General features: G+C 39.7%; 1 protein-coding gene across 1 annotated transcript; it reads right to left on the reverse strand.

Annotated features, from left to right (window-relative positions):
• Positions 1 to 1317: 1317 nt before the first annotated feature.
• Positions 1318 to 8298, reverse strand: tat (tyrosine aminotransferase). Its single transcript, XM_010884111.3, has 12 exons — positions 8212 to 8298; positions 7131 to 7420; positions 6931 to 7035; positions 6486 to 6553; positions 6174 to 6332; positions 5715 to 5853; positions 5555 to 5607; positions 3609 to 3761; positions 2779 to 2907; positions 2567 to 2650; positions 2373 to 2471; positions 1318 to 2267 (listed from the first exon to the last, which is right to left on the reverse strand). Exons 2-12 carry the CDS (start codon positions 7405 to 7407, stop codon positions 2127 to 2129), a joined length of 1407 nt encoding a protein of 468 aa, XP_010882413.2. The 5' UTR covers positions 7408 to 7420; positions 8212 to 8298; the 3' UTR covers positions 1318 to 2126.
• Between the last annotated feature and the right edge of the window lie 4790 nt (positions 8299 to 13088).

The following is a 13088-nucleotide window of genomic DNA, read 5'->3' on the forward strand; positions in this document are numbered from 1 at the left end:
ACCAATGCCTCCTAAATCACTGTCTGAGTTTTTGTAAGCTAATATGATGGGTACAGTGCACATTTTCTGTCATCGTGTCAGCTATCACATCATGTAAACTGGATTTATGTAAACTCTGTCAGACACAACAGAAAGCATTTCATTTTAACATGCATTATGAAATAACTGTTTAAAGCCCTCAATTGTTTAATTCCAACATTAGATATTTTAAATATGTAATGAAAATATTTTAAATGTATTAAAATATTCTACAATACTATTGTGTGCTCCGGTTTATAGCTGTTGTAGGAAAGATGTGAGACTACAGAGCACTGCGCACTGTGAGATATAGTAGGCTACGGGATATTGTACCATAAAGTAGATATTGTGTAGTGTTTGATTATCCAAAGTCCATTTAGGTGTACATTGTTGCTCAAATGATTTCACAATGTCAGTTTGCTCAGCAAGGGCCCAGAATGCAATATATACGTTGAACAGTAGGTGGTGGTATAGCATCATTAATGAATACGTTCACCCTACATTGAGCTGTCACCAAAGGTTTCACAGTTCAAAATGTTTTAGAATAAGCTAGAGAAGCATTGGCTATTACTGGACCCCATGTGTATCTGGGGTAAAGATATTTCAACTCTGTACGAAGTTAAACCCTTTATATTTTTATTATCAGAGTGTCTATGACAGCATGGGCAATTTGACAGTTAATTCCTTTAGCAGATGCTTAATCAAATTAAGGCCTCTTACACATTAAAGTTCTGAATATCAATATAATTAACTGGCTGATCCCTCCTGATGATCCATTCGGAGGTGTCCAACTGGCAACCTTAAAGTAAAATTCAGTTGACCACATTAAAATGGCTGGCACCTTTAATGACAATGCCCACGCTAGAATCTGTTTTCTCCAAGTTCTCTAAAAATCTCTATGGACACACCAGTGTCACACCTTAAGATGCATTCCTCTCCTCAGATGTTGTTGACCCCTTACAATGCACAGACAGGAATTAAATCTACGATGTAACCACTTATGTTAGAGCAATCCCCCATTCTATGACACAGTTAATGGTGTAGCAGATGACAACTGGTGGATGCATGCAAGGCCAGTTCTAGGCATATGCAACATAAGCGGTCGCTTATGGCCTCCGACAGCCAGAGGGGCATCGACCGCTAGTGGAGGGGGCTCAAATCAAATTTTTCTTAGGGCCCTCAAAAGGCCAGAGCTGACCCAGGATGTATGCAACATCAATACTGAATAAGCAATCATAACTTAATCATAAGATTTGTTTTTAAATTCTTGAAACCTTATGAGTGAAAACATCAGCAAAATATATTTCATAGCTTTACTTGGTTTAAATATCCTTTTTACATGAAAAAAACATTCAATATTACATCAAGATTAACAAGTAAATAAAATAAAGACAGGGAAGCGTTTGGCTAAGCATGCAGTCTAACAGACCGTACTGAGTGCTATCATAATACAACACATGCAAAAAAGGTTATGTAACGCTGACTAGGCACCGCTCAGGAGGTCATATGATCTGTGCTGGTGCTTCCCAGGTGGGATCAACAGAACCAATAACCCAATCTGGTTTTCAACAAATGGACCGCTGGTCCCTATTTCTATAGACCAGGGGTGTTCAAATCTCTCCTCAGGAACCCCTAAACGTTATATATGTGATTTAGTCCAGAGCTAGCAAACCTGTTAGCTTATCATTAGGCCTGTTCCGGACTATAACAGGAAGGATTTTGAGGTTAGGGTTAAATACCTCTGCAATCAACCCAATAGAAGAGAGAGGTAAACCCTTAATCCCTGGTTCTGTGGGCCCAATGGTGTTCTGGTCATCACCATATAGAAAATAACAAAGCCTGAATAATTGCCACAACAATGAACAAATGAACAAGAAATTATACAAAGTATTGTTTACACAAGATTGCCATATAAAAAATATAAATATCAGGTCATGTTGGGGTTACTGATGATGGATGACCACCAATGACATTGCTAAAAACCTTTGTTCCCACAGTACAACACAATATTCTCCACTTCCCTTGTTTCTCCTTTCTCTTTCTTCCCCTTATCTTTTCATGTCACATTCACTTTATCACTTCCAGAGTCCATATTCTCTTAGTTCGTGTCATTGGTCCAGCTCAGCGCTGTCTTGGCTGCGGGGCCTGTAGTGGCGCTGGCAGAACTCTCTAATCCGTCCACATGCCACCACCATCATCTCCTCTGGTACTGTCACCACAATGCGGAAGTAATTTGGGTACTCAAACGCCTGAATGTAGAGGAGAGTTGTAAATGACATACACCCATGATGGACAGACAGAATGTAGATGTCAATTATGGATGTGAGTGTGTGTGTGTGTGTGTGCCGTTTTACCGTAGCAGGCAGGCAGAAAACAGACTGCTCAGTCACCAAATGTTCAGTGAACTGCACATCATCCAGGAACTCTGGGAAGTGTTCCATCTCTATCCCCACCTAGAAACACCAAAATACACACTGAGTACCCTGATCTGTTCTGTTACCTCCACACCAACCAATTCCAAAGCTACAGCTCTGGAGACAAGACTTACCATGAGGTACATAGCTCCAGATGGCATCACAGGGGTCAGGCCAGGAATAGTTGACAGTTCAGAAAAACAGATCTCTGAGTTTGACTGAGAAAAAAGTAGGTAATCAGTCAGTCAATTGCCAGACAGAAATACATCTAAATAGAGCAATATGTTAGATTGACTACCATCTGTATTTAGAGTCACTGGAGAACCTCCAAGGGATGGGTACTCACTTTGAGGAAACGGATTGTTCTCTGGTAAAAATCTTGGGGTGTGTCATTCAAGATGCTCTCCAATGCTCCTTGGACAATTGTGCAGGCCCCAAGAATCCTCTGGCTAAGCTTAACTAGACCTTGACGAATCTAAACACAGAAGATAGGCAGATTAAATATACCGGAAGGATGTGATTCAGAACCCCAATTACACTGATTTATGTAGAGGTGGATATAACTGTATTCATGTAGTGAAACTTCTCCCTGGCCTAACACTGGGAGAGCAGAGTCCCTAGCCATTTTCTGAAACCTCACCTCTGCAAAGAGCATCTTAAATAAAACATTTCCATGTCATCCCCAATCCCCTAGCCACCCCAACAAAGCAAGTAACTTACAGTTGTCGTTCCATACTAACACTGGCAGTTCTGATAACATCTTTATTCATTTGTAATTAGTAAGACTGTGATTTACATTTTTACAATTTGCTAATCTAGCTGATACTCTTTTCCAGACGGACTTAACATTATTACATTCATCTTGCAATAGCTAGGTGGGACAACCACATTACTTAGTGGTAGTTTTTCTTTGGAAAATAGGCAAGGCTGAAGAGGTTTTACGGGGCTAGGAGATATGTGCCCTCCCGTAGCAGTCAAATGGCCAAGAGACCTGAGGTGGCAGAACCAATAGCTTGGGTACAATGCAAGGTTTTAGCATAGCCAGAAATTGTTTATGGACTCTTTTCCCAGTGATGTGTGGGAATCCGAAAAATGTAAATCGCTCTGGATAAGGATATGACAAGAATAAAATTGTAAGTCTTATATATGCAAACAGTGTGAGGCTTAAGAACTTACCTCTTTTCCAAAGATTTGATTCCTGTCATGGATGAGGATCCAGCCCAGCCTCCAGCCAGGGACTAGCCATCTCTTGGCCAAGCCACCACATGCTAGAACAGGCACATCGCTGCTGAGGGATGCTATCGATTGGTACTTGCAACCTGGAAAGACCTGACAATGGAGATACAGACACCATTAAAACATTCTATACAATTACAAATTCTATGCAAAATCCAGTAAAAAAAGAATTGACAGGCTTAAAAGCAACTTTATAAAATGTAATGCTGTTGCTTAACAAGTGAATTGGGTGGTCCTGGGTTTTACATTTCTAATAGATTACAACAGAGCAGAATGCTTCTATTCCTACTTAAAGGTAACTTTTGAACAGTAAATAATTCACAAAAGTCTTAGACACAGTAAATTATTTGGATAGTAAGTATTTATTTTATATATTATATTCAAGTATTTATATATATTTTATATAGAGATCTTTTTTTAATTAAAACACCCAAATAAATAACCTTAGCTTGACTTTCAGGTGTCTAAGATTTTGCACAGTACTGTAGCTTTGAAAGATATTCAACAACCTGCCACTTTAGTCATGATTGTAGAGAACATTTTGAATAATTGACAATGTAATTCATGACATCTTTAGCGATATGCTGATTAGTTTACTTATTAATAATATCAAATAATCTGTTCCTATCCAAACCTGACTCTACGCTGCAGGTATAGTCTTTTCTTACACACTGAAAAACATAAAATTACAAATAACACCATTTAAAACCCTTAAATGAACATGAACAAAGAGGTATTTTCTAATTTTAAGTAATACAATCCAACAACGTACGATACATTTTGACCCTGCTTTTAAAAACCGGCATTTCAAACTTATGCAATAGCTAATCTAGGAACGAAAACAAAGAGGAGAAAAAGAGACAAACAAAGATGTAGGGGAAGAGAGAAACAGAGACAGATTGTTGGTTCAGTAACCGAGAAAAGCTGGCTTTCGTTAGCTGAGGCCTTGATGGCAGGTGAAGGATCCGCCCCGCGTCCTATTGGTCAAAGCACCATGACTGACAGTTTGGAAAAAGCCACCCTCAAACCCAACCACAGATGTAATTCATAAAGAGAGCATTTTGGCTCAGCATGGAGCTCTCGTGAGTGGTGTTTTTTTCCACAGACAGGAGTCCTTGGGGCCCATAGGGAAAGAGACAAACATTCCCACTAACGGTAAGTAACTGACACTGACCAGACAGCCGCCACACAGACCCCTAGGCGCCCTATCGTTAAGAAAGGGGCCGTCCCGTCCCACCCGCTCCAATGCCATACTACCCTCACATCTGCTTTAATCGCAAACACATGCAGCAAAAAGTGCAGAGTCATTCTGTGTACTTCTGTTGTACTCAAGAGGCATTGGTGGATTCGGAGACCATGTGATGTGTGCACTCAGCAACCCCAGTCATGCCCTCTAAAACAATAACCCCAACTACCTCTATTCTCGAAGGGACCATTCATAAAAACACAGCTTTCATGTAAATCTCATCAATGTTATATTAATTAATTGTAAACCGCCAGCCGGCCCTCCATTCAGCCTGTGACATCCCTAATCCTCGGAGTGCTGATGTGGACGTGTCAGCCAGGTTCCTCGGATACCCGGCAGAGCTGAGCCAGGAAAACCCTCCCTGTCACTATTACAGAATGTTAAAGAATGTGCCTCGCTGGTATTATGTATTACATGAAGCCCAATGGCCAGAATGAGGGCGATCACCCAGAACTGGCAACCATTCACAACAACCACCCAATCAACCCTGAGTTAGAACCTAGAAAGAACCTAACGTCTCCACAATGCAAGACAGTCAATGGTAGATTAGTCTCCCGTCATGCGACAGACTCGCTGCCAGTTCTCTATTGTTCTCTTTTCGTTTCCATGTGTGTTTTGTTTAGTCCTAAGACAAACTCACCATGTCACCATAGATCTCATCAGCCAGGATTGGGAGGCAGCGTTTGGAGGCAACTGTACAAAATAAAAGGGACAACATATTAATTGGAACCATATGCTTATTTTGTGCCACAGTGAGAGGGCAGACATCATGGCTTGGTGGGAGGATGAACAGGACTCACCAGAGAGAATGTCTTGGAGGTGTTCTTTACTGTAGACAGAGCCACAAGGATTGGATGGATTGTTGACTATCAGACAGGCTGTCCTGTCATCGATCAAGCTTTCCAGATGCTGGAGATCAATCTCCCAAGACTTCTCCGGCTGCAAGGAGAGAGTTTAGACGTTTTTACAGACCTTTAATCTGTTAGCGAGCTCATTACATGTAGCTCTCCCTCGGGGGTGGAAGCAACCAGAGGCCCATGACCAGACGTGAAAACCATTGAACACTGTTTACAAGTGCTGGATACGTACAAATAAGAAGGAATGCAGCACTTCCTTGCTCCTTCACTTTTACCAACCCCCTCCCCGCACTCTCTCTTGTGACCCCCCCCCCCCCCTTATTTTACCTTCACTTTGCCCCTTCTCCCCAAACAACGTTTTGGTCAGTGTTTTTGTGCCATTCTCATCCCTCTTGACCTCACCAGCAGGTTGTAGAGCTTGACTTGAATACCCAGAGACACAGCCAAAGTTTTGTAGAGGGAGAATCCAGGGCAGGGGATTAAGATGTTGTCTCCAGGGTTACACAGCACAGTGATGGCCAGATCTATAGCCTGGCTGCATCCACTGGTCAGAAGCACATCCTGCAGGGAGAAGACATCTTGATAATGATTGCTCTTCAAAGGTCTTGATGTTGTTTTGTTTGTACAACAGGTAGGCAGAGCTAATGAAATGGTGAAGAAAATACTATTTGGAGGAGGGAAATCAAGTAAAGGAATAGTAAGTAAGAAACACACCTCAGCCTCCAAGGGGGCCTCAGGGCAACTGTAGAAATTTGCCAGCACCTCTCTGCTCTTCTGATAACCTGTCAAGGAACAGGAGACAGCCTCTTATAACTTCTGTAGTCCTTACTGCATTGTGTAGTGTGCCGGGGAATTAGGTTGTACGCATACATCCATAGAGCTGCGATCAGTATCCATCATACAGGGTACTTTCTCAGTTAATCTGCAGTTGATCTGCCTTATTTCATATACTGTAGATCTCGTAACATTCCTCACCTAGATTCCTTTAACCAGGAACTCTCAAGCCACCCAATGGCCATTAGTTGGCCTCATCTTTAATCCATCTAGTAATTCAAGTACAATACTAAGACATCCTTTTTACTCCATCTCACCACATCCCCTGTTGTTGTACTTTATATTTTTATTAAATGTTGGTGGGGTAAAAAAATAAAGTATTTACCAACAGACGGAGCATAACCATTGTATTTGTGAGAGTCAATGGCATCCTTCATTGCCTGAAGGACTTTGTCGTCGGTCGGCAGGTTCCCAAACACTGTAGGGTCACCTAATAGAGTGACAGGACAACGAATGAGTACATGAGATATCATTCATGTAAACACACTGAGCACACTCAAATTATATAGCGATGTAATATCTCACCAATGGACAGAGCAATCATGGGTTTCTCTGGGTTGGGTGTGAGCTTCATCCCATCCACAATGGAACGAATGGGATTCAATGTGTTGATTGACATCTTGGAGGCCCGAATGTTCCATCGCTGTCTACGGCTCTTCTGCTTCGTGGGATAAACAATGTCTTTCACAGTCTTATGCTGGATACCATTGCCGTTAAGACCTTTTCCATTGACACCATTGAGTGCATTCTTCTCATGGACACCATTCCCATTCAATTTAACCACATAGGACTTGTTCTCCATCTTGCAACTGCAGCTGAAGGTGATTAAAATAAAATAAAAGGTATTTGATAAAGGACAATGACGAATTATTTTGAGAAATTATTAATCTATAGATGTATATATATATATATATATATATATATATATATATATATAAAATAACATTTATTCGACTATATTAGGATTTTTTATTGATACAACATTTTTTTATCATAATAATTCGTGCAGAGAAGAAGCCATAGGTAGCGGAGATGTAAACACAACAGGTGCTACGTTTATAAAATTCGCTTTTAGATCAAAAGTGTCGCGCGCTGTTCTGAAATGAAATATTCGCGCGGTTGAACATCTGGATCCATCTACCGATCAGTTTTTAAGTGTACAGGACTAGCCAAATATATCTAATCACAAGTGTAGTATTGATGAATGCATTGTACTCCATTAGAAGTGGAAAAACAAGCGTAGGTCTATCAGGTAAGAACAATAAATGCAGTCGAAACTAATCCACTCAAAAAGGCTACAACAAATAACATCAGAACTTGAAAACAGTTCTGAGCTATCTGGAAAAAATACAAAAAACTGTCAAACATCTGAAGATGAAATCGAAAAATGTATAACACATTTTATTAAGCTACTAATAAAAGCCATCTCTATCGAAAAATATCATTTTTGTTTGTATTCATAATATGTCTAAAAAACATCCGAGCTAACGATAAAAAATAGTAATATATTTTACGGACCGTATAAATTAACTCTAAATAACTGCTAAATGTGGTTAATAGCCTATTCATACATTTAAATAACAAAAGTAGGCCTAATGTAAAATACCTTTACAATCTCAGAAGAATCGCACACTCCAAATGATGGAATTCGTCTGAAATCGACAGTAGACTATATGAATTTTTAGACTGATTAGTAGGTAATATGCCGGCTTTATAGCAAGCCCCCCGAATATGGTGTTGAACCCTGCCCATATTTTCATTGGTGGATACTGAGGGTTGTGCCTTACACCCCCCGTTACATCATTCCCAAAACTTTTAAACACTTCAAGGCTTTGAGTTAAACAGCATCGTTTTACTCTTTCAACAGGCAGCAACAAGACACTGATACCAGATCCATTGGACCCCTGTAGTGCTCGTGCGTGAGATCAATGCGCACTTCACTACAAACCACAACAATTTGGCAGAGTAGCCTACTATCCATGAAGAGTTGGCTAAAATTGGGAATGTTTCAACATAACGTATTATTAACTTGTAATTTATTATGTTGGCAAAATCACTGATGTTAGCTTCACCACAAGTACAATCGATTTTTTTGTCAAAGTCTAACCAACGTCATAAGATGCGGCCTCTCTGGTCGGGATTTTCTATGTTGATTTTAGTTTTGTCATAATAATTGATTTAATGTGAAATGGCTGTAATAAAGTAACGAAAAAGACAGTGGTAAGAGCACAATCTGTGGAACCACTACACCTTACGTAACGTTTCTCCTCAACTTGTTTTGTCACTGGTTTCAATGCTGCGCACAATACAATCCTGAGAGAAATTATAATCGTTGTTTCAACCTGATTTCAGCCCAAATTATGGAATAATACTCCACAGTGATGGTTTACATCGCTGCCCAGGCCCCCCACCAAAAACAAATATAATAAAATAATTATCCACAATTAATAGACGTACAATAATATCTTCACTTGGTTAATCCAAATTAAGTATTATATCAGGTATTATTTAAAAAAAATCTTTATTAAAACTATTACTTCCACAGAACATCTTGAGTTTTTCTATTACATTAAAAGATACTGAACTGAGGTCCATGAATTGGGTAGCAGCATTGCAGTTTGCTCGGTCTTTGTGAGACCAGAGTTCGATTGAGTGCGTTCTTTCCTGTGCATATGGACTCCTGTTGAGACTTCCTGGTGGAGTGAGCAGCATGATGTTTTTCAGGAAAACACATATCTCAACATCAACTGTCCAGAGTTCACTTGGAGTTGTTGCAATGAAGTAAGGAGGAAAAAGTAGGTAAAAGTAACAAAGAAATCTTTATCAATCTATTGACTATTTTTGTCTATTTCTAAGCATCTTTTACCCATATAAATGATCCCAATTTTGATTTTATTACCAAAACACACACACTCAAAGACAGAATGAATGTACCTTAAACTACACCCAGCCTCAATATCCCATCTACCAAAATAAATAATCCATCAGTTTTTAAGAGAACAACCCAAGTGAGTGGCACAGTGGCTACAAAAGAGTAGCAGGTCATGTAAACAAGGCATTTCTTTAGACCGTGGTGGGTAGTCTATCTACAAAAGTTCTGGAGAAGATGAATGAGCAAGTTGGTTTCCACATATTTTTATACATGTCATTACGGAATATCTAATATACAGAATCAATAAATACCCATGGTCTGGTTTTTGAACAAACATACAGTATATATTTTCTTGGATGTACATCCAAATGAAAGCTCCATATCCAGAGCCATATGCCAGTTTTAGAGTCCAAAATAAGTCCAAACAGAAACAATCACAACCCAAACTATTTACACTATAGAGGTTGTGACTTTCTATCTATGCCATTATTGTCTCCATTTTACTGTACTCCAGTTCATGTTATTGGTGTCTTACATCCACATACTGTATGTGTTTAACTTATGGCATCAATCTTGGTCTTGGCTAATAGTACTGATTATTAATTTAATCTGTTGTTCAGAAACCATACCCTAATTCAAAGAAGACAATGTTGTCAGACCATTTTTTCATTCACTGTTTATTTCATTCTAATGTAGTTGCACAGTGGCACAAAAACATTTGTATGACAATCCCCCATTTCAATTTATTTTTATTTTACCACAGTGAGGGACACACATTCTTATGGCACGAGAGGCAGTGATGGAGACTTTCTGGTATCCCATTTTAAGAGCAGTGGTCAGGGTTTAAATCCTGCTTCTGGATCAGTCAAGGCATCTCACATAGGGCTGGGCAATTGTCCCCACACAGGTTTTTAAATGTTCTTTCTTCTTTTGGCTCTGGACTGCACACACTTGTATTTGACATTTGAGCATTGAGATGTCTCTAGAATTTGGCTTGGCTGGAGTTTACCTGGGGCAAATTCAATTAATTGTACATGATTTACACTTGCCTATATAACACTTCACAGTCCTTGTCAGACCAAAAACCAAACCATGAAGTCCAAGGAAATCACTGTAGACCTCAGAGATGGAATAGTGGCAAAGCATAGATCTTGGGAAGGTTATAAAAAAAATGCTAAAGACATTTGGAACCACCAAGACTTGCTCACTTGTCTTAATTGATAATGTTACACCAGTCAGGAGTGTACAGAAACCTCTTGTGTGCTAAAGCAGAGATTCTCAAACGTTTCCTTGGGGACCAGAAGACCTTCCATGTTTAGCTCTGACAGAGCTAGCACAACTGATTCACTCCCTTGGTTAGATTAATCAGATGAGCTAGGTCCAGGTTAATTCAAAATGTGCGAAACATCTGCAGGTTTCCGAGGACAGGTTTTAGAACCTCTGGTCTAAGGTTTAAATGCAAGACAATGACTCCAAACATATTACCATAGAATCAACTAAAGATGTTTGCAGTACATGCCTGGCAAAGCATCACCAGAGAAGATCCAGTGTCTGGTCAATGGTTCAAAGGCTTCCATCAGTTATTGCATACAAAGAGTATGTGAAGAAATACCTAGGGCTGAATTTAAACATATACTGTATCGTCCAAATACATTTGGTGCCTTTAGAGCAATTGTTTCATTTCAAATTAAACAATATATAAGAAAAATTAAGCCCAATGTCCCAATAACTACAAACAGCAATGAACATAGTCAAAAGTTTGGACACAATTACCCACTCAAGTGAACGGGTTTGTCCAAACCTTTGACTGCTATGAAACTATTAAAATATTGTTGTGTGTGTGCTTTGCCCAGCTGCACTGGCCTTCAATGAAGGCCAGTCTCTCTAACCTAATCGCAAAGTTGACAGCCCCTAAGCACTCGTCCTCGCCACTTTCCCTTGGGGGAATCCCTATCATAATAGGACACAGTTTTGATAGCAATCTTAAGTGCTGGTCCAATTTACAAAATCTACCCCCTCAGCCCTTGATTTTGCTTGAGGGGACGGTGAACAACTTGATATCTCTCAGAAGTCAATGCCAACTGTATTCACGTCTAACACCGGTGGCCGTAAAGTTTACAATCCAATCACACCACTACATTTTTGTTGGCTCCCTTGCTTGGGCAAGTTTCTTGCAACTACACTCAGGTGTAACGATGTAGGATGTCATTCATGGGCTTAGGGTGTAGAATTTAGAGAGAGTATAAATTGTGATTGTAAAGGGATTGCAGATGCCCAACCTACAAAGCGTTGCTACGTTGCTAGAGCTTTATTACATGAAAAGACAATCAGCATCGTCATCTGCTGGGGATCCCCGGCATGGTCTGTAGGTCAAAACCAGGATTCTAGCTACAATGACACAGAGGTTTCAGATTCATACTAATTCATTCAACTCATACAAATAACAGTGGACATTATACAGAGAAAAACTTAGAAATATCCCAATTTGAATTAAAAGATTTGAAAATGCATGTATGAAATTTTTTATAATGTGGTTAGAAATTCACGTTTACATTAGGAATATGTAATACAGTGTGTAGTACACATTTACTGTATGTCTACCTGACATGTCTAGGAAAATATGGGCTAATAGTTTGGGAACAGGAGGGTATCCACTACCATTCAAAAATGTCTGGTCACTTGTCCTTGTTGTCCAAGAAAGCATACATGAAATTAGTTTGAATAAGAACTATAGCAATTTAAACAGGAAATATATTAATTGACAAAGTTAGAAATAATGATTTTTAGTTGAAGTAATAATTGTGTCCTTCAAAATTTGCTTTCATTGAAGAATCCTCCATTTGCAGCAATTACAGCCTTGCAGAACTTTGGCATTGTAGTTGTCAACTTGTTGAGGTAATCTGAAGAGATTTCACCTCATGCATTCTGAAGCATCTCACACAAGTTGGATTGGCTTGATGGGCACTTCTTATGTACCATACGGTCAAGCTGGTCCCACAACAGCTCAAGAGGGTTGAGATCTGGTGACTGTGTTGGCCACTCCATTATAGACAGACTACCAGCTGACTGCTTCTTCCCTAAATAGTTCTTTGGTGGCTCACTGGCCTATTGTAGGAGGAAATTGGCTCCAATCAATTGCCATCCACAGGGTATGACATGGTGTTGCAAAATGGAGTAATAGCCTGCCTACTTCAAGATCTCTTTTATCCGGAGCATATCTCAAATCTCCCACTTTATCACCACTAAAGCAACCCCAGACAATCACATTACCTCCACCATGCATAACAAATGGTATGAAGCACTCCTCCAGCATATTTTCATTTGGTCTGCATCTCACAAATGTTCTTTTTTGTGATCCGAACACCTCAAACTTTGATTTGTCTGTCCACAACACTTTTTACCAATCTTCCTGTCCAGTGTCTTTGTTATTTCTTTTTATTGGCCAGTCTGAGATGGCTTTTTCTTTGCAACTCTGTCTAGAAGGCCAGCATCCAAGAGACGCCTCTTCACTGTTGATGTTGATACTGGTGTTTTGCGGGTACTATTTAATGAAGCTGCCACTTGAGGACCAGTGATGCTTCTGTTACTCTAACTAGACACTAATGCATTTG

This window comes from Esox lucius, chromosome 19 (assembly GCF_011004845.1).
Source record: "Esox lucius isolate fEsoLuc1 chromosome 19, fEsoLuc1.pri, whole genome shotgun sequence".
NCBI lineage: Eukaryota > Metazoa > Chordata > Actinopteri > Esociformes > Esocidae > Esox > Esox lucius.

Coding starts and splice junctions, on each gene's coding strand:
- tat (XM_010884111.3), bottom strand. CDS start 7,407: ATGGAGAACAAGTCCTATGTGGTTAAATTGAATGGGAATGGTGTCCAT. Junction 3,762..5,554: donor ATGAGATCTATGGTGACATG/GTGAGTTTGTCT, acceptor CTCCATTGTCAG/GTCTTTCCAGGTTGCAAGTA. Junction 2,472..2,566: donor CTGGAGCTATGTACCTCATG/GTAAGTCTTGTC, acceptor TGGTGTTTCTAG/GTGGGGATAGAGATGGAACA.